The 20,563-nt window shown below is 41.9% G+C and overlaps 1 protein-coding gene across 1 annotated transcript in view; it reads right to left on the bottom strand.

Annotated features, from left to right (window-relative positions):
• Positions 1-20,235, bottom strand: part of LOC149221786 (phenylalanyl-tRNA synthetase, putative / phenylalanine-tRNA ligase) — a 71,746-nt gene extending 51,511 nt beyond the window's left edge. The window contains exons 1-4 of the mRNA XM_089385243.1: positions 19,877-20,235; positions 19,422-19,544; positions 18,973-19,065; positions 18,629-18,685 (exon numbers count right to left, since the gene is read on the bottom strand). Coding sequence (XP_089241369.1) covers positions 18,629-18,685; positions 18,973-19,065; positions 19,422-19,544; positions 19,877-20,023 — 420 coding nt within the window. The 5' untranslated portion in view covers positions 20,024-20,235. The remainder of the gene's footprint in view (positions 1-18,628; positions 18,686-18,972; positions 19,066-19,421; positions 19,545-19,876) is intronic.
• Positions 20,236-20,563: the final 328 nt, after the last annotated feature.

Raw genomic sequence — 20,563 nt, 5'->3', positions numbered from 1 at the left:
TAAGATTGAAGAGATGAGCTACTAAAGCAACTATAATCTAATCCATCCAAACCAAGTGTAAATCATCATAAGAGGAGAGCATCTGAAGTAGCCAAGTTCAAGAAGACAAGGACGAAGAAGATAGGGACTGGTTTTTGGGTCTGTTTATGTCTTTTGCAGGTCCGAGCAAGAGCTGAAGAGTAGCCACATGAGCTAGGGTATGATCTGTGCATGTAACAAGGCTAATCTTCATTAGAGCCAGAGCCAGAGCCGAGCTTGATTGAGATTGCAGGTCATGACTTCAAGGACAATTCTGGGCTGTTTTTGTGTGAATTTTTTGGTGGTATACTTCATTGAAATCAGGCAACACTCACTGTGATTTCTGGGCAAGAGGGCTGAGCCCTGTAACTTCAGATTGAAGAGGGCCATAAGACCTCACAATAGGCTAGAAGCAGCCCTAGATGCCAGCAAAGGGAGGAAGATTGAAGGGAGAAGAAGGCTGCAGCTAGAGAAGGGATTTTGGAACAGTTTGGTAGGGATGAAGTGGACTTATAAGAAGCCCTAACCAGGCCGAGAACCTACAGCAGATACATAGACCCAGAAAAGTCAATGTTCTCCTGAGTTGATGTTTTGCTAGGTGGTTGAAGTCTCTTAGTGTGCGACAAGTTGTTGAGCATCTTGAGGCTGTTAAAAGGGCAGCAAGAAGGTGTCTCTGTTGTGCCCTAGTTTAGGGCTCATTCAAATGATGCATTGTCCTTAAAGGGCTGTCCTAAACTCTGTGAACAAGTGCATTGAATGGGAGGCCGAGACCCTAAATGAAGAGAGGTATGACCACATTGTTTTAAGGGAATTTTGATCTTCAAGTGGGCCATATTCAGCCTCAGAGAATGTACTGTAGTAAGAGCAGATGGGTAGCAAGGTAGGACTTGCATAGTGAAGGAAGAAAGATCTGAATTTGGATGCTTAGAGAAGCAGCATATGTACAATGGTTGGAGGACTGTACGTGGCTGATTGGTAAGGCCTAAGTGTTGTGGACAAGTTGCAGACTTGTCACAACTAGTGGGTTTTATGTTCATTACCTTTTGAGAAGCCCTAAGAAGCAGTCTTTCAATAAAGTCTGAAGGATGTTTAGATTTGAAGAAGCTCTTTGTACAGTAAGTACAAGATTTGGCTATTGTGTGGGCAGATTTGTGAAAACTCTAAGGACAAATGAAGCAGTGGACATTCACTGTCAAGTGGATTGTGTTTGGAAGACCTTACGTGGTACGATAGAAATCTTGAAGATATTGGAAGGCAGTTTGATTGGTGCCCTAAGGACTGTCAATTTAATGGTTGTGTATAGAAAACCTGAGGACAGTCATCCTAAAGGCTGGATTGACTAGAAGATTTATTTGAAGACCCTAAGAGTTGGCTATAGCAGTTAGAGAAAAGAATTACTTAAGACTATAGGGCTGCGTTGTCTGATAAAGACTGATTGAAAAGGGACAGCCAAGTTGATTAAACAATGGATTGGCTAACCTTGTATTGTGATCAGTGAATTGAAAGAACTGCATGATGGATTAACTGAAGCAGTGCAGGACGTAGTGTTGGACACAATTCTGGACGCAGTTGGTGAAGACCTCGAGTACAGTGGACTGTTAGGAGGCAGATTTGGTGGCCTAGTTCAGGAAGTTGCAATATGAGAAAACTCAGTGATAAGAGAGGGTTGGTTGAGGAAGCTACAACAATCGCAGGTAGCTGATGTAAGGGAAGTATGAGTACTTCCAACACAAGGTGAGGCTTGTTGATGAATTCTTCCTGTTTGAGAGGAAGTGAGCATGAATTTCTCCTCTCAAGTTGAGAGGGAGTAAGGTTGGACACTGGTTCTCCCTGTGTCATGTACTAGGCCAGGACTAACCATCGTAAGTCTAGTGCGTGCATCACGGATAGGGAGAATGATGGTTTGAATTAGCATGGTTATCCTTGTGTCAGGTACTGTGACAGATTAGGACTGATATCCTAAGTCAAGTACATGGACATGGATAAGAAGTATAGTAGATTGGATAAACATCTTGGACAGAGATTCTTGAGTCACGTACTGTGATGGATTAGGATGGAGATCCCAAGTCAAGTACACGGACTTGGATAAGAATGGTCCGATGGACAGACATTTCTTTGAGGGAAATGGTGCGGTGAAAGATATACTCCAGGTATCCTGGGTGGAGTATGTACCTTGGCAATGCGGTGTGGTGTCCCATGGAATGCCTCCCAGCGTTGTGCTCTGATCTTGTGAGAGATGGTGTGTACCGGTCAAGGCCTTGGTAATGTGGCAATGCCAGCCATGATGATACTTTGATGCTTATCAATCTGGATCCCTTCCTTGTTGAAATTTGGTACCGGAGGACAGGTGGTTCCCTTAGGCTTTGATCTTTGGCCTAGGGAAAAGTGTCCAAAAGAATTTAATTTTTCTCCTAAAGTAACTTTATAATTTTTATAAAGTTAAATCTAATTTAAAAGTGACTTTAAGTGATAAAGTTACTAAGTCTAATTTTAAAGTGACTTTTATAAAGTCAATGAAAAATTAGAAAGGAAATGTGACTTTGGAAATAAATGACTAAGTGGGTCTTTATTAAAGTGGGGTGAATTAAAAAATATAAAGTGAGATTTAAATGAGCATTTAATCTCAGCCATTGATCTAAATCTATTTCAGCCATTGGATTTAGGGATCACCCAAAAGTCACTTAGGGTTGGGTTAAGGGAGGAAAAGGAGGAAAAAGATCATTAATTCTTTCATGAGCAGATTGAGAGAAGGAGAGCAAGAGAGCAAGGGAGATTTCTGGATAGCTGAAAGCGGAGTAACAGCAAAGCTGAAAGCGGTGTAACAGCAAAGCTGAAAGCGGAGTAACAGCAACAGCCGCGGTGTAACAGCAACAGCAGCGGTGTAACAGCAACAGCAGCGGTGTAACAGCAACAGCTGCGGAGTATCAGCAGTGGTGTATCAACAAGGCTGAGATAAGTTGTAAAAGTCTGTATGCTGATTTTTTTTGTTTGCTGAACATTTCTCCTACTGTAAAAAGGCATTCTCCAGAAATAAAGAAGAGCTCTCAAACTGGTTTTCCCCAAGAGTTGTAGGGGGTTTTTCCAGGGTCACATTGACCAAAAATCTCAGTGTTTAAATGTGTTTTAATGGCTGTTTATTATTGCTGATTTTTATTTCTGCAATTTCCAGCATTCTGTAAAATTTTCAGAATTTGTGTTTTCAGCAATATTTATTTTTTCCAGCTTGTTGAATGTGTGGTTATGGGAAAGGGCATTTAACTATATGGGAGAAATAAGGAGAAACTGAAAACCGGGGTGGAAAATGAGAAATTTCTACATGGTATCAGAGGTTGAGTGCTGAAGGGCAGTTTGGGACAGCAAAAGGAAAAATTACAGTTGCTGATTTTTCACTCAGAAAATTCCAGCAAGCTGATTTTTCATAAACAGCAGTTTTATCTTTACCACAGCAGTGCTATTTTTCAATTTTAGGACAGCAGGATGTCATTGGGATTGAGGGTGGAGGATAGGTTGGATGGGCATACAAATTACAGTGTTTGGAAGGAGAGAATGCAGAGTATCTTTGAGGAGGCAGAAGTCTGGGATATCATGGTGCATACAGCACAGCACCCTGTTGTTGTGCCTACAGATGCAACTCAGTTGACAGCTTATAATAGAAAGAACAACAAGGGTAAGAGGTTGATTCTAGACGGAATCAAAAACCATTGCATTCCTCATGTGAGAGGAAAGAGCAATGCCCATGAGATGTGGACAGCATTGTCCAATCTCTACCAGAGTACCAATGAGAACCGGAAAATGGTCCTGAAGGAGAAGCTGAAGAACATTAAGATGGGTAATGATAGTGCAGCTGGATATCTCACAAAGATTACTAATGTGAGAGATGAGTTGGCAGCGATTGGAGAGGCCATTCCACCCACTGAGTTGGTGCGGATTGCAGTGAATGGCCTCCCCCGTTCATGGTTGAACTTTGCTGATGGGGTTTGTGCACGTGAGACCCTTCCCACATGGGAGAGGTTTTGGGATGATTGCATTCAGACGAAGATCAAGAAATGACAGCTTGGGGCAGCCAAGCCAGTTGAGCAGGATGAGGACGTAGCACTGGTGGCAGGAGGCAAGAAAGGCAAAAGGAAGAAGCAGGCTTCCACAAGCAATGGTGGGGGCAAAGGCAAAGGTAAAGGTAAACAGGGGAACACACAGAAAGACTATTCCAAGGTGAAGTGTTGGAATTGTCAGAAGATGGGACACTATGCAGTTGTGTGTCCGGAGAAGAAGAAGAGAAGCGGAAGAACCAGGACGTGGCAGCTTCAGCAGAGATTGAGGACTTTGCAGGTCGTTTTGACCGGGAGTTTGCGTTCACTACATGTCAGTCCTCTAGTGCAGGATCACCTGCCACACAGGTTCAGAGGGAGCATGCTTTTCCCTCGATTAGTGGAGCATCTTCAGGTATCTGGTATGTGGACAGTGGGGCTTCACGTCATATGACAGGAGTCCGGGAGTACTTCTCAGAGCTTTCAGAGAGTGGCACTGATATTGAGGTAGTACTCGGTGATGACAGAGTTGTTAGAGCAGTCGAGGTGGGGACACTGACATTTCAGAGGGAGTCCAGACCTCCCTTGAAAGTGTCAGATGTTCTTTATGTGCCAGGGATGAGGAAGAACCTCATATCCGTCTCAGCTTTGGAGGACAGAGGATATGAGGTACTGTTCAGGGAAGGACAGGTGTTGATGTATCCCAGGGGCACTCCAGCTAATTCAGCTAGAGTGATAGGTGTACGCCATGCAAAGGTGTACAAGTTTGCATTCCAGCCCCTTTTGGCATTGAGCAGTAGTACCGACAACAGAGCTAGCAGTTCTGATCTGTGTGAGATTTGGCACCGCAGGATGGGACATATGTATCATGGAGCCTTGAGGACATTGCGGGAGATCACTACAGGTGTGCCAGATTTCAGTACTGATCACTTTGATACTTGCAGAGGTTGTGCTATGGGCAAGTTTGCCAAATCCCCTTTTCCCAGCAGTGACAGCAGAGCGACGGGGATACTTGATTTGATTCATTCCGATGTGAGCGGTCGGATGTCTCATGTTTCCTTGAGTGGATATGAGTACTATGTTGTATTCATTGATGATCACTCCATGAGGACCTGGATTTATTTCTTGAAGACCAAGAGTGAGGTCTTCAAGCGGTTTCAGGAGTTTAGAGCTCTTGTGGAGACACAGACAGGTCGGAAGATCAAGTCCCTGAGGTCGGACAATGGAGGAGAGTACACCCTTGGAGAGTTTGTTGACTATTGTGTGGAGGCAGGCATTAGGAGGGAGTTCACTGTTCCTTACAACCCCCAGCAGAACGGGGTTGCGGAGAGGAAGAACAGATCCATCATAGGGGCTGCCAAAGCCATGTTACATGATCAGGGGTTGCCATTGTTCTTGTGGGCAGAGGCCTGCAACACAGCTGTTTACTTGCAGAACAGGAGTCCGCATCGTGCCTTGGGGCACATGACTCCGGAGGAGGCTTTCTCTGGGAAGAAGCCTGATCTTGGTCATCTTCATATCTTTGGATGCATTGCATACTCCTATATACCCAAGGAGAAGAGGACCAAACTAGAGCCCACCGCAGAGAAGGGTATCTTTGTGGGCTACAGTGAGACCTCAAAGGCCTTTCGGATTTACATTCCTGCACAGAGGAGAGTTGTTGTCAGACGGGATGTGAAGTTCGAGGAAGACAGGGCCTTTAGGAGGTCACGAGAGTTAGAGTATCTGGATCAGCCAGACCCTCACCAGCAATTGAGTCAGTCGTAGGGATCCAGTGGGCAGGGATCAGGAGGATCCGAAGGTACATCTATGAGGATGTCAGGTCCATCAGTGAGCAGTGGCTCGCCGAGCCAGAGGGGTGGTGCTCCGGGCAACATGCAGAGCAGTTCACTAGGGAGTCCACTGATGGACAGTTCACACGGTACCTCAGCTTCTACAGGTTCAGGTGCAGGCAGGAGGACAGCAGACAGACAGTCAGGAGTTCAGGCTACTGATGGTGATGAGGAGGAGGAGTTTCATTCTCCTATGGGAGAAGCATGCTCAGGGAAGAGGAAGCCCAAGTGGCTTCAGGACACCTTGAGAGATGCCACATTTGTTGCTGAGCCGAAGAGGCCGATCAGAGAGAGTAGACCACCTGAGAGGTTTTGTAGTTATATGGCGATGGTTACCAGCATCCTTGACTCTGAGCCTTCTAGCTATGAGGAGGCAGCTAGCCAGCAGGTCTGGAGAGAGGCCATGCAGGAGGAGTATTCTTCTATCATGAAGAATGATGTTTGGGAGGTGGTGCCGAGGCCTGAGGGAAAATCCGTGGTTACTTCCAGATGGCTTTACAAGGTAAAGCATGCTGCAGATGGCAGCATTGAGAAATTCAAAGCAAGGTTTGTGGCTAGAGGGTTCTCCCAGGTAAAGGGAGTTGATTATGAGGAGACCTTCGCTCCCGTGGCTCGATATACTTCGATACGCTCCATTATATCGATAGCAGCAGAGATAGGTTGGAAGATCCACCAGATGGATGTGAAGGCCGCATTTCTCAATGGCTTCATACAGGAGGAGGTGTACATTGAGCAGCCACAGGGCTTTGAGGTGCATGGGAAGGAGTCCCATGTGTGCAGACTGAAGAAGGCCCTTTATGGCCTGAAGCAAGCTCCCAGAGCTTGGTACTCCAGGATAGATACATACTTGCAGGGGATGGGTTTCACAAAGAGTGAGGCAGATCCAAACCTTTACTTTATTGTGATTGGTGAGGAGCTTCTCATTCTGGTGCTGTATGTGGATGACTTGATCATTACAGGTGCAGAGAGACTCATAGAGCACTGCAAGAGAGATCTTGCGGCGGAGTTTGAGATGAAGGACATCGGCTTGATGCATTACTTTTTGGGTTTGGAGGTGTGGCAGGAGGAGGGGCATTTCTTCCTGGGACAGGGGAAGTATATTGTGGACATCCTTAGCAGATTCCACATGGAGGATTGTAGACCCATGTCAACACCGATGATCACCAACTGGAAGAAGCTTCATGCTTCGGATTCCGAGTTGGTGGATCCCACATTGTACAGGCAGCTGATTGGTTCCTTGATGTATTTGGTCAACACTAGACCAGATATCTGTTTTGCAGTCAACACGATGAGTCAGTTTATGTGTGAGCCTAGGAAGGTTCACTGGGTGGCTGCAAAACACATTTTGCGGTACTTGCAGGGGACAGTGGATTATGGTCTGGACTACAGGCAGGGAGATGGAGTGAGATTGGCAGGATACACTGATTCTGATTGGGCGGGTTGTGCTTCTGATAGGAAGAGCACTTCAGGGTGTTGTTTTGGGTTGGGTTCAGCAGTAGTGTCATGGTTCAGCCAGAAGCAGCAGTCAGTAGCACTAAGTTCAGCGGAAGCAGAGTATATGGCAGCCAGTCTAGCTAGTTGTGAGGCCATCTGGCTTCGCAAGATGTTGTTTGGCTTATTTGGTCAGCCGTTGAAACCTTCAGTGATTTACTGTGATAATCAGAGTTGCATTAAACTCACGGAGAATCCAGTATTTCATGACAGGTCAAAGCATATCGGGATCAAATATCATTTCATCAGAGACTATGTTCAGAAGGGAGCTGTGAAGCTTGAGTATATTTCCACTGATGAGCAGGTTGCTGATATTCTTACCAAAGCCTTACCACGGGGCAAGCATGTCTACTTTAGAGACAAGATGGGTGTGGTGAGGAACACCTTCCTCGGTAAGAGGGAGTGTTGAAATTTGGTACCAGAGGACAGATGGTTCCCTTAGGCTTTGATCTTTGGCCTAGGGAAAAGTGTCCAAAAGAATTTAATTTTTCTCCTAAAGTAACTTTATAATTTTTATAAAGTTAAATCTAATTTAAAAGTGACTTTAAGTGATAAAGTTACTAAGTCTAATTTTAAAGTGACTTTTATAAAGTCAATGAAAAATTAGAAAGGAAAGGTGACTTTGGAAATAAATGACTAAGTGGGTCTTTATTAAAGTGGGGTGAATTAAAAAATAGAAAGTGAGATTTAAATGAGCATTTAATCTCAGCCATTGATCTAAATCTATTTCAGCCATTGGATTTAGGAATCACCCAAAAGTCACTTAGGGTTGGGTTAAAGGAGGAAAAGGAGGAAAAAGATCATTAATTCTTTCATGAGCAGATTGAGAGAAGGAGAGCAAGAGAGCAAGGGAGATTTCTGGATAGCTGAAAGCGGAGTAACAGCAACGCTGAAAGCGGTGTAACAGCAAAGCTGAAAGCGGAGTAACAGCAAAGCTGAAAGCGAAGTAACAGCAATAGCCGCAGTGTAACAGCAACAGCCACGGTGTAACAGCAACAGCCGCGGTGTAACAGCAACAGCAGCGGTGTAACAGCGACAGCTGCGGAGTATCAGCAAGTGGTGTATCAGCAAGGCTGAGTTTCAGCAAGGCTGAGTTTCTGATTTTTTTTGTTTGCTGAACATTTCTCCTACTGTAAAAAGGCATTCTCCAGAAATAAAGAAGAGCTCTCAAACTGGTTTTCCCCAAGAGTTGTAGGGGGTTTTTCCAGGGTCACATTGACCAAAAATCTCAGTGTTTAAATGTGTTTTAATGGCTGTTTATTATTGCTGATTTTTATTTCTGCAATTTCCAGCATTCTGTAAAATTTTCAGAATTTGTGTTTTCAGCAATATTTATTTTTTCCAGCTTGTTGAATGTATGTTTATGGGAAAGGGCATTTAACTAATGGGAGAAATAAGGAGAAACTGAAAACCGGGGTGGGAAATGAGAAATTTCTACATTCCTATGAGAATATTTCAACTTGAGATAGACCGGTTAAGTCTTATGAATATCTCCCTAGTTAAAAGGGAGTGTTGGAAAAGTAAATAGGTTCGGTCTTCATATTTATCCTTGTACTTGTATCAATTTGTATTTTTATGTAAAAGAAGAAAAAGAGTTTTTTTTAAGCATGGGTTTCATGCTCAAGTCTAGGTTAAGCATGTTCTTCATGCTTCTAGGTTTTGATTAAGTCAAAGAATTAAATTTGAGTCAAAGTCCATTTGGAATCTTTGTAAGAAAAGGGAAAAAGAATTTTTGTTTAGTCAAAAAGAGTCAAATTGACCTCCATAAGACCAAGTCAGCCCTCCAAATGGTCAAGTCGACTCACTCAAAGGGACGTGTCTATTCATGTGGGAACAACTATTTATAGGCGTGGATCCTCCTCCAAAACAGAAGCAAGTTCGGTGATATCTCTATGGAAAGATATGCGAGTTTTGTGGGAAGTTCGTGTTAAGTTTTGAACTAATATGTGAGTTTTCAGAGGCAAGGATATACAAGTTTCTTAAAGTGATAAAGAGATAAATCTATCTGAAGTTCTGCTCTTTGAAAAGTATCTGAATTTTGCTCCTAGTATCCGAGTTCTACTCATGTGGAAGGCAAGTTTTGTTATTGCTTATGTGAAAGGATATTTGAGTTCTGACATACCGTCCAAAATTCTGAAGAAAGACGCCAAGATTATTGTGATGTAATTCTATATACTGTTGTGATGTATTCTTGTAAGAGACCGGATTGGAAGATGATGATCCGAGCTTATGAACAGTTGGAAGAAATCTTGGAAGGAGGGTTGACTTGGGGATCTTATGGAAGTTGTCTTGGTCTTTGGGTCTTGGAGGTCTCATCTTGATATGATTCAATAAGAAGAGGATTGTTCGGGTTCTCCCCAAGTTTTGAGGTTTTGCCCTAGCATGGAGCCTATATCTTGTGTTCTTTGTGTTTTGTGATCTTCATGTTTTGATAATTGCTTGGTGAAAAAGAATAATTAAATAATAAAATGCCAACAATTATCACAAGTAATTATCATGAAAGGAAGTCCACGGGGTCTTGGATAGACGATGATGAGGTGCTTTGTTAAGGCACTTGTTGATGTGAAGTCACCGGTTCAATTCCCCGCCCCGATCGGGGTGATATATTGGACATGACGAAGATGTAGTCTTGGCAAGCTTACAAAAAAAATTATCGTGAACGGAGAATCAACATTAAACTACAAATAATTTGATTTTCCAACAGGAGGTGGGGTAATTGCACTTGGATTCCATATTATCATGCTTCAAGCACCCCCAACATTGAATCTTTGTTAATGAAGCTTCTCAAATGGCTTAGCGATATCTTCTTTGTAGATGAAGCTTCTTCACTAGCTTACGAGTGGCTAAGATATACAGAAGTATATGCAATGTTTGCCTAAGGATTTAGGGGTCCAACAATTTTCCTCACACTTTCACTAGTTTATGTGGATGAGATGTTGTCATGCTCAAATCATGCTTCTCCTTTTCCAAGGAAAATCTTGTGAGGAAACCCAAGGGATGCTTCCCTGCATTCATGGATGGCATCACTAACAAACTAGCTAGGGAAAACTAGTGTGCCCAACCTAGAGGGATTCAAACTAGGCACCTCTTGGCGTGGAAATAGCTAAATTCCCAACAACAATGGCAACAGCCAATGGAGCTAACCCCCTAGGCTATTCTCCTTTGCTAGCACAAGTAGATCATCCACAATCTCCAAAGGTATGTTTTTCCAAGATACAAAAATTTAAGAAATCATCAAGCTCTCGTTAAAGGAGTGGATAGATTATTAAGCGACATATTGCCCATGCAACAAAGATCACATAGGGCATAATATTCAGTTCCTATTTGAGCTCAACCTTAATTGATGAAGCACTAATAGGGAATGGTTACACTATGAATAATACATTTCAGATGTGATACAACAATATCTAGATTATGGGCCTATGTGTGCCAAACTCTCTTTAGGTTGGATGATGTGTTTTTTATTTATAACCTTCTCAATGAGGAATTTGTCTTGATGTTTATAACAAAATGAGCCATTTCAAGAGTTTTTCCTTAGGTAGCAAGTGACATCGGGATAGGCTTTACCGATTGACTATGTTAACCTACACAACTATTGTAATCTTTTTTGGATTCAAGTTGATAGCAAGCTATTGGGCTATATTGCTAGAGGAATAAAGTTGCTCATCAAAAAAATATGTTGCACAACATAAATGCATATTTATATTTAATATTTATTTTTAGTGTTCTAATTTATTCAACCCATTTCTATTTTGTTTGTGGCCTCTTAATAATATTGTTCCACTTTTTGTGATTTTTTAACCCTTATGGATGTGGGGAGAAGTAGAAAACAAAATTGGCAAGCTCTACGGGGTGAAAAGAATGCAAGGTGGGAGAATTATGTGAGTTAACATGGAAGAAGGATGAGAATGGTGGCATAGGAGTTGCTAAAAAACATAAAACTTATTAGCTAAGCAAACTCAAGTCAACCATTGCAAGAGAAGTGAAGACCTTCAAATAAAAAAGAAACCCTGTCATATATCACACCTTACATAACTCCCTATGACACAACTCCGACCTCCTAAATGTTGATTTGTGTATCTTGGGAGGTACTCCAAGCCCTAGTGTTCGAGGGTTGGAGGTCAAAGCACCACAAATGAGCTTGTGGGCTTGAGATCCAAGCTTGGGGGTTTTGCACCCATCGTGATTTGGGCCAAAACTGTGATGGAGGTATGACATGTGATGGATGTGGATCTTAGTGCTCGATGATACAATTCCAACGCATCGAAAATCGTCCGAATCCGAGTTGTCGTTAGAGAGAAATGAATTTTTGAAGTTGACAAGGTAATTATTGGTTACCAAGTCATGTAGGCTTGGTGTAAAAGCAATCCAATAGATGGGTCTCCTCATCAATTCGTTGAGCCCTTGTATGTGTATAAATACAAGGTGTATTGGAGTGTTTTAGAGCATCTGTTTGATGCAACATAAGGCAAGAAAGATACCTCTGAAATTTCCCTAGCCGCAGCAAGAGAGGGAGGCTCTAAGACAGTGTGGAGGAGGTCTGAGTTCCTTGATGGAGGTCGAGTGAGCTGCTGGAGCAACAGCTTGTTTTTGGGTCACCTTGGTGGAGGCCGAGAGGCTGTCTTGGATGTCGCAGGTTGTTCTTGAGGGTCGGAGGCATAAGGTGTTGTTTAGTGGGGTTAGAACCCTTGGAAAGGGTTGTCGCAACAAGGGATAGGCTTGTTGTAGCAAGCCGCAATCCCTAATACACCCACAGATCTGCGTTAAGGCCAGAAAGGAAGGCGTAAGGCCTGTTTGGGAGTGCTGGTGGATGGCATGACAACGTGGGGTTTAGGAGTGCTAGAGAAGGGTGACCATAGCCTTGGGAGGGTTGTTGCAGCTGATGTGTGAGGGCTGGTAGGATTGTCATTGATGCCCTAACCAGTTCATGAATGCAACAGTCAAGGAGACCACAAACAACGAGCAAAGGTATGTTATTTATAACATTTCTTGTAGGTGTTGGATCCTAGATGAGGATCAGATTTGGATCGTGTTAAGTTAGCCTGTGGAAGTCAATGAGGAAAGGACAAATCTCATGATTAGATGCCCTAGACTAGTGACAGTTTCCACAATGATTGGGCAGCAAACTTGGAGCGAGAGTTTGTTGTGTACTAGGTCAAAGTGTTGACTTTTGCATGGATCTGTTGGTGGGCAGCTTGAGGAGGCCTTAGCAATTGTTTGAAGAAGCCCACGTGGATTGTTGGGAGGCCTACCAAGCAGCCAAGGTGACATCAGGCACATTAGATCGGAAGGCAACAGGACAGCAACAAGGTGTGTTGCAGATGGACCCTTGGATGATGGATTGGGTGTCTATTGGAGGGCAGCGTGTTGGCTACCCAAAGTAGCCCTAGAGCAGCAGACAAGAAGGACGTTGTTGGTGCGTGATTGGGTGAAGTATTGTAGCCTTATGTGTAGCTCTTTGATGGACGAAAGTGCCTGCTAGACTAGCAGATTGAAGCCCCAGATTTGTGTGTGGAGAAGGACTTCTACATCAGATGATGGGCAGTCCTCATAGCCCATGTTCATTGTGGGAGATGGACATCTTACAGTGATAGGTGGCAGCCCTCTGTGCCCTATGTTGGTCTTCATTGGTGCAGCGCAGGAAGACCATAGTGGGTTGAAGTCCCTGAGTAGCTGAGGAGCAGCAGTGGGCAGTTGAGAGTTGTTCACAAGTGGAGTTGTGAACAACTCAACAGGAGTCTCGATGTGTTGTGGCCTTGATGGACGAAGGCACAACTAGAGAGCAAATTGGACAGATGAGATTCAGTGGCCAGATGGACTTGGAGCATTAATAGAGGCAGGAGCTACAAATCGAAAGTCGAAGGATCAGGCAAATACAGGGTACGACCAAGGGGAGCTGTGAAGTTGACTACATCAGCTAGATGGTCAGAGTATCTTGTTGAGCGCAGATTGGTTGTCGATGGACTGACACCAAGCCCCAATTTTGTATCTTGTACTAAGGGCCATTATCCCTAGTACGGGAGCCCTAGACTATTGTATTATATGTTGTTAATATAACGAAGTTGGGTTGAAAATTTTAAAACTGTGTATATTGTGCATATGTGATTTACTACTTTATATTTCCGCTATGCAAAGAAGTTTATGCTTGAGATTCTTAGTTTGGTAGTGTCAGTGATTTCAAGACTCTAACCTTGACCCAAGGTCGTGGAAATTCAACATGGTATCAGAGCATATCTGAGCTATACTTTGAGGCACAGTGAATCAGAGTGTGCACAGCGAAGCAACTCAGAGGGAGTTGTCAATGTCTAGATCATGGAGTAGAGGGTTCAACTGGAGACATGGAGATGTGGCCTCAATAGACTACATGATGAGATAGGCTGGGAGTTCTAGTGGATCGATGGTGAACCTGGTGCACTTCAGTATGTTGTGTGGCAGTTTGTAGATCGTGGACTTCCTGTGTCTTGTCATGGATGGTTGGGACAGCTTGAGGTTTTCTTTGGCATGGACAAGATCAGGTTGATCGAGATGGCTTCATGTGATGGACTACAAATTGGCATGCTAGAGTCTTCATCGGATCGTGATGTTGCATATCCGAGATTGGTGGGATTTGCACGAGTTGTATTTGATCCAGGAGGATGAGTGCTTGCAGGACTAAGCCAGTGGAGATCGTGTAAGCTCAGAGGGAGTCTAGCCTCAGAGGGAGCAGCCCTATAAAGATTTGGGATCTTCAAGTTCGGATGTGACGAGGTAGAGGCACTACCGAGATTGTCAGATTGATCTACAGGGTATGTTGTAGTAATGGATGCCAGATGGGATAGTGTCACCGAATGATGATGGTTACTTCCTAGTCTTGGAAGTACCTCCCTCACTAAGAGGGAGAGTTGATTTGTGTAGCTTGTGAGGTACTCCAAGCCCTAGTGTCAAGGGTTGGAGGTCAAAGCACCACAAATGAGCTTGTGGGCTTGAGATCCAAGCTTGGGGGTTTTGCACCCATCGTGATTTGGGCCAAAACTGTGATGAAAATGCGACATGTGATGGATGAGGATGATAGTGCTCGACGATACAATTCCAATGCATCGAGAATCATCCAAATTCGAGTTATCGTTAGAGAGAAATGAATTTTTGAAGTTGACAAGGTAATTATTGGTTACCAAGTCATGTAGGCTTGGTGTAAAAGCAATCCAATAGTTGGGTCTCCTCATCAATTTGTTGTGCCCTTATATGTGTATATATACAAGCTGTATTGGAGTGTTTTAGAGCATCCGTTTGGTGCAAAACAAGGCAAGAAAGATAGCCCCGAAATTGCCCTAGCCACAGCAAGAGAGGGAGGATATAAGAAAGCGTGGAGGAGGTCTGAGTTCCTTGATGGAGGGTGAGTGAGTTGTTGGAACAATGGCTTGTTTTTGGGTCACCTTGGTGGAGGCCGAGAGGCTGTTTTGGATGTCGAAAGTTGTTCTTGAGGGCCGAAGGCATAAGGTGTTGTTTAGTGGGGTTAGAACCCTTGGAAAGGGTTGTCACAGCAAGGGATAGGCTTTTTGTAGCAAGCCGCAGTCCCTAACACACCCACAAATCTATGTTAATTGTTCGGGAGTGCTGGTGGATGGCAAGACAGCGTGGGGTTCAGGAGTACTGGAGAAGGGTGACCATAGCCTTGGGAGGGTTGTTGCAGCTGATGTGTGAGGGTTGGTAGGACTGTCATTGATGCCCTAACCAATCCATGAATGCAGTAGTCAAGGATACCACAAACGACAAGCAAATGTATGTCATTTATGACATTTCTTATAGGTGTTGGATCCTAGATGAGGATCAGATTTGGATCGTGTTAAGGCAGCTTGTGGAAATCAATGAGGAGAGGGCAGATCTCATGATTATATGCCCTAGACTAGTGACAATTTCCACAATGATTGGGCAGCAAACTTGGAGCGAGAGTTTGTCGTGTATTGGGTCAAAGTGTTGACTTTTGCATGGATCCATTGGTGGGCAGCTTGAGGAGGCCTTAAGAGTTGTTTGGAGGAGCCCACGTGGATTGTTGGGAGGCCTACCAAGCAACCAAGGTGACAACAAGCACATCAGATCAAAAGGCAAGAGGACAGCAACAAGGTGTGTTGCAAATGGACCCTTGGATGATGGATTGGGTGTCATAGGTTTGTTGGAGGTCAACGTGTTGGCTACCCAAAGTAGCCCTAGAGCAGCAGACAAGAAGGACATTGTTGGTGCGTGATTGGGTGAAGTATTGCAGCGTTATGTGTAGCTCTTTGATGAACGAAAGTGACTGCTAGATTGGAAAAAAAAAGCCCAAGACTTGTGTGTGGAGAAAGACTTCTACATCAGATGATGGGCAATCCTCATAGCCCGTGTTCATTGTTGTAGAAGGACATCTTACAGTGATAGGTGGTAGCCCTCCATGCCCTATGTTGATCTTCATCGATGCAATGCAGAAAGACCATAGTGGGCTGAAGTCCCTAAGTAGCTAAGGAGCAGCAGTGGGCAGTTGAGAGTTGTTCACTAGTGGAGTTGTGAACAACTCAATAGGAGTCTTGATGTGTTGTGGCCTTGATGGACGAAGACACAACTAGAAATCAAACTGGATAACCGAGATTCAGTGGCCAAATGGACTTGGAGCATTGATAGAGGTAGGAGCTGCAGATCGAAATCTGAAGGACCGGGCAAGTACAAGGTACGACCGAGGGGAGCTGTGAAGTCAACTACATCAGCCAAATGGTTAGAGTATCTTGTTGAGGGCAGATTGGTTGTCGATGGACTGACACCAAGCCCCAGTTTTGTATCTTGTACTAAGGCCCATTATCCCTGGTACGAGAGCCCTAGATTGTTGTATTATATGTTGTTAATATAACGAAGTTGGGTTGAAAATTTTAAAACTATGATTTACTGCTTCATATTTCCGTTGTGCAAAGTAGTTTATGGTTGAGATTCTTGGTTTGGTAGTGTCAATGATTTTAAGACTCTAACCTAGACAGGTCGTAGAAATTCAGCACTAAATGGGGGATACAAATCTAATTGAACAAACTAAACGACAGACACTATACTAAAGGGCAAATTGTTTTAAAATGTCATTACTCACTACAAGACAAATCACACAACTTTAACATTTACAAGATATGATGAACACAAAAATCTCCAAAATGCTCATTAACAAGTCAAGCATTGATGTCATGAAGTTCTTTAGACGAGATTGGTTCATTTTCAAATGTTCGAGGAGTCAATTGACTTGAAATGATTGATGATGGATGGGCAATAGCCATATCATCTATGTCCCATTCTTGAACAATTATATATTAGGAAAATAAATAAAATGAATATCTTGATCTTGGAAAATTATGCATAAGGAAATTAAACAAAAAGAAATATTAAATCCATCACAAACATGAATGTCCTATTTGTTGAGGAGTTATTGTTGCTAGAGTAATGGCCTATTGTCCAATTACATAAATGGCAATTTGTGGGGTAGTATTAGCAAGTTTGACTGCTAAATTATCAAAAGAAAGAGGATAACCTAAACTTCTACCTTTTGTTTACAACTTGTATGTGTTGCAGTTATCTTAAATGGCATGTCAATCTAAATGACATGTCCTATAAAATAAAAGACCATAACGGTCCATAGGAATGACATCACATCAACACTATCAACAAAGTGCTCAATGCCAAAGTGATGTTGTAGACATAATCAACTCATGTTGGCTGTCATCTTTCCTTGACCCAGGACGAGGTTGTCAAGGAAGCTCAAGTGATATAAAGATGTCTAGGCAGACCAATTTCATCAGTCTACCAAAATTATATTCTTTAATTGAGGAAGATCACTGGTTACAATTCGTCGAATAGGGCCTCACCGTTATGGGAAGGTCAATCTATGTTTGTGAAGACTAGCTATGCATTTAATGGCATTGGGATTATTGATTGCTATTGACTTGTTAACTATTTTGGCATGCATCCCCTTTGTTGAAGAAATCTTCATTCAAGTGATTAGTAAAAATAGTTTTATGACCTTTGAAATTTGGCTTTGGTTGATAAGTGTGAAATAGAGGGCATTGCAATGTTTGGGCAAGAAGAACAGAAGGAAGAAGACAAATTTGTTAATTTTGATTGTTTTATAGTCCAGTGCCTTAACTTTGTTGAACACTTCTACAACTTGCTTTTAAGCTTCAAAGTCCATTGGAAGCCCTATATAACTAATGCAATGTAGAAAGTCCACTTTTCATTGGACATAGAATAAAAGTCCCACTTTAATTCAACTTCAAGCGCTTGACTTTAATCCTCATTTCATATTTAATAGATGTTATGTACCTGAAAACAACGTTTTTATCTATGTGAATAATTCCATGGTTATGAGATGTTTTGTAGGTAACCTCATATTTTGTTCTTGCTCATCCTCAAAACCATAGTAGAAACAAGTAATCATCACAAATTTCCAATTAGAGTAATAAAATCGAAGTGTTGTTTTCTCTTATTTGGAGAAGTCTCGATCTAATTGCCTACAAAATCTTGGTTTCATATTTACATCAAGGAACATATATTAAATGCAAGTGGCTGATATTCCAACCAAGCCATTGGCAAAAGGGAAGTTTGAAGCATTCAGAGACAAACTTGGATTAGTGCAAGATTCCTTCATTAGAAAGAGGGAGCATAGAGAAATATAGATCCAATAAGAACTTTCGAGTTCAATGTGGAAGTGCAAGTAGTTCGAGATATTTCAAAGAGTAATTATATTTTCCAAAAGTAATTCTATTTTGTAAATCACTTTTTCAAATAGGTGAAAAGTTTTATATTTAGTTGTTGAGTCTAAGGTGTATTCCATGAATGCGTAACTTAGATTTAAAGTAATCTCAAAACAGATTAGGGTTTTGGTTTCAATCAAATGTATAAAGACAGGTCAAGCTGGAGGGTTTAGACAAAGTTCAACAGCTGAGCAAGTTGAGTAAACGAGAGAGAGAGAGGCCGAGACAGAGCGAGCAACAATTCAAGCAGAGGTGAACTGTGAAACCAACCAGCAGGCAAGGCACCGTGGTCTCTTCTCTCTAAATTTCACTCCTGCATATACAAACACACTCACTATCTTACCGACAACCAGATGGTTCAATATTTCATACAATATTAGACAAATCACAGATTAACTTGTAATAATCTAGTTATGTTCCACGATCTGTCTGCTATATCTCAAACTCTACAAAATTATCACTATGCAGACTGCAAATTTATTAAAAATTCTTCAGGCAAGGCAAAGTATTATCCATAGAGATGTCATACCTGACCATCCCTTATTTTAATCAACAACTCCCTGACTCGGTCTTCTACACTTTCAACCTGCAAAACTCAAGATATACAAATATCGACAGACATTCAGGAGTAAGTATCATATACTGACGAAAAACATGAAATTAATAAGACCAATATTTCTGTCCATACATATTCATATGAAACAATAATAACCGTACATGATGGAGCGAATAGCAGTACGTTAATATTTTCAACAAATTGATATTTCAGTCACCAAAAGATTCTGATCGGAACCTTACAAAGACAGGATAGAAATGCAGTTTGGAAATAAATTAGAGAATCTAAATATTCCAAAACCTTCTGGTCTGCCATACCTTTCGACATACTAAAAGTTTGCCAAGCTCCACCCATTTTTTTTTCATAGCTTGTGAGCTTCCTATGTTATAAACCGATCCGCCGACCTTCCTCTGAATTCAACAAGGCAGGTTGATCTTATGTAAGGTAAATAACATATGCAAATATCCAGCGCAAGGGACAAACAAAATTGACTTGACCTTCCTTTTCTTTTAAACTACAAAAACAATTCTATAACCGCATCAATTGGTCATGCATATGACTCGATAAATTTTCTTCAATATTGCACCTAGAAGAAAGGTTCGGGTTCAGAGAGTTCTATTCCGGGCATATAAAGTGCAAAAACAGGTTATATACTCTAATGTCAATGCAAAAGATTATGCCATGGAAACTGTGCAGCACATTTGCCTCCTCGTCTCGCACAAGTTTGAGAGTTTAGATAAATGCTGCGAAATAGTGAGCCTCAAACCTGTAGTTCTTCACGAGAGATCCCTTCTGGTGGGATAGCTAAGAAAAACTGTACTTCTGGCGACCCTGAAGTAGCGTATGCTTCACCTTCTTCAGTAAGAATCCACTTCTCACTCTTAATATCCTGCTCAAATGAAATAATTACAGATCGCCGGAAATAAAATGCAAAACAAAGAACAGCTTCAGCTTCTAGTATAACAACATTTTCCATGAATCAATGTAGACAACATCCAAAAGATAGCTATGTTAACCAGTTCAAATTGGACCAAAAAGGGCCTAAAACAAATTCCAAGCTTTTTCTTAAAAGAAACATTCAAAAGCAGTTGTTTTTACTTTCATGACTGCAAAGCATCCAGTACATTGTTCATCTGTTTGTTCGGATAGCCTGTTTAAAGTCATTTAAGTTCGGAATTTTTTTCAAAATTTTGGCAGATTATAGAGAGTAGAATGCCATACCTGGGCGTCAACGAGTCTGAAGCCATGGAGGCTCTTAATCACATTCAAGAGCTCGGAATGGTCGATCCCTTTGGAAGCAGCGAACTCCCCTGAATGAGAAATCTCATCGTGCGACTGTAAAAACCCTAAAATTGCCTCTTCCGCCATATTTTTCCCTGTGTGCCTTCCCTCAATCAGCTAAGTCTCCTACCCCTCCGCCTGTCAATGGTTGTTCAATATTCCGTAGGCAAAAAGATGAGCGAGACTGTTAGAACCAGCAACGGGACGCTACTCTACGATGCCCTGCAGTTAAGGCCTTTGAATTGATTTTGGACTATGAGAGTAAAGATTCCATAATGTTACCTTTGAAAAAATAAAAAAACGTGATCAGATAAATATATATGATATGTTAACATTTTTCTTGACCTGGAAGTTTCGATGTGGGTAGAGTTTATGGGTTATGGCAGAAGTTTTTTCTTTAGTTTATAAAATATACTTGAATAAAGAAGTTAATTGGTTTTATTTTGGGTTGTCTTTCCTACTTAAATTTGGTTTTTACTGATAGAAACGTTTATATTACTTTTATAAAATGTAAAGATATTTTTTAAATAAATGAAGAAATTTAAAATTTAAGTATTTTAATTATATTTATATAAAAAGTTTACATTTTAATTATTGATTTAATAGATAGACAAATTGTTGTATAGG

Source organism: Pinus tabuliformis, chromosome Q, assembly GCF_031772625.1.
Source record: "Pinus tabuliformis cultivar Carrire ecotype Pingquan chromosome Q, CPIR1, whole genome shotgun sequence".
Taxonomy (NCBI): domain Eukaryota; kingdom Viridiplantae; phylum Streptophyta; class Pinopsida; order Pinales; family Pinaceae; genus Pinus; species Pinus tabuliformis.
This window is presented reverse-complemented; position numbering and strand designations above follow the sequence as displayed.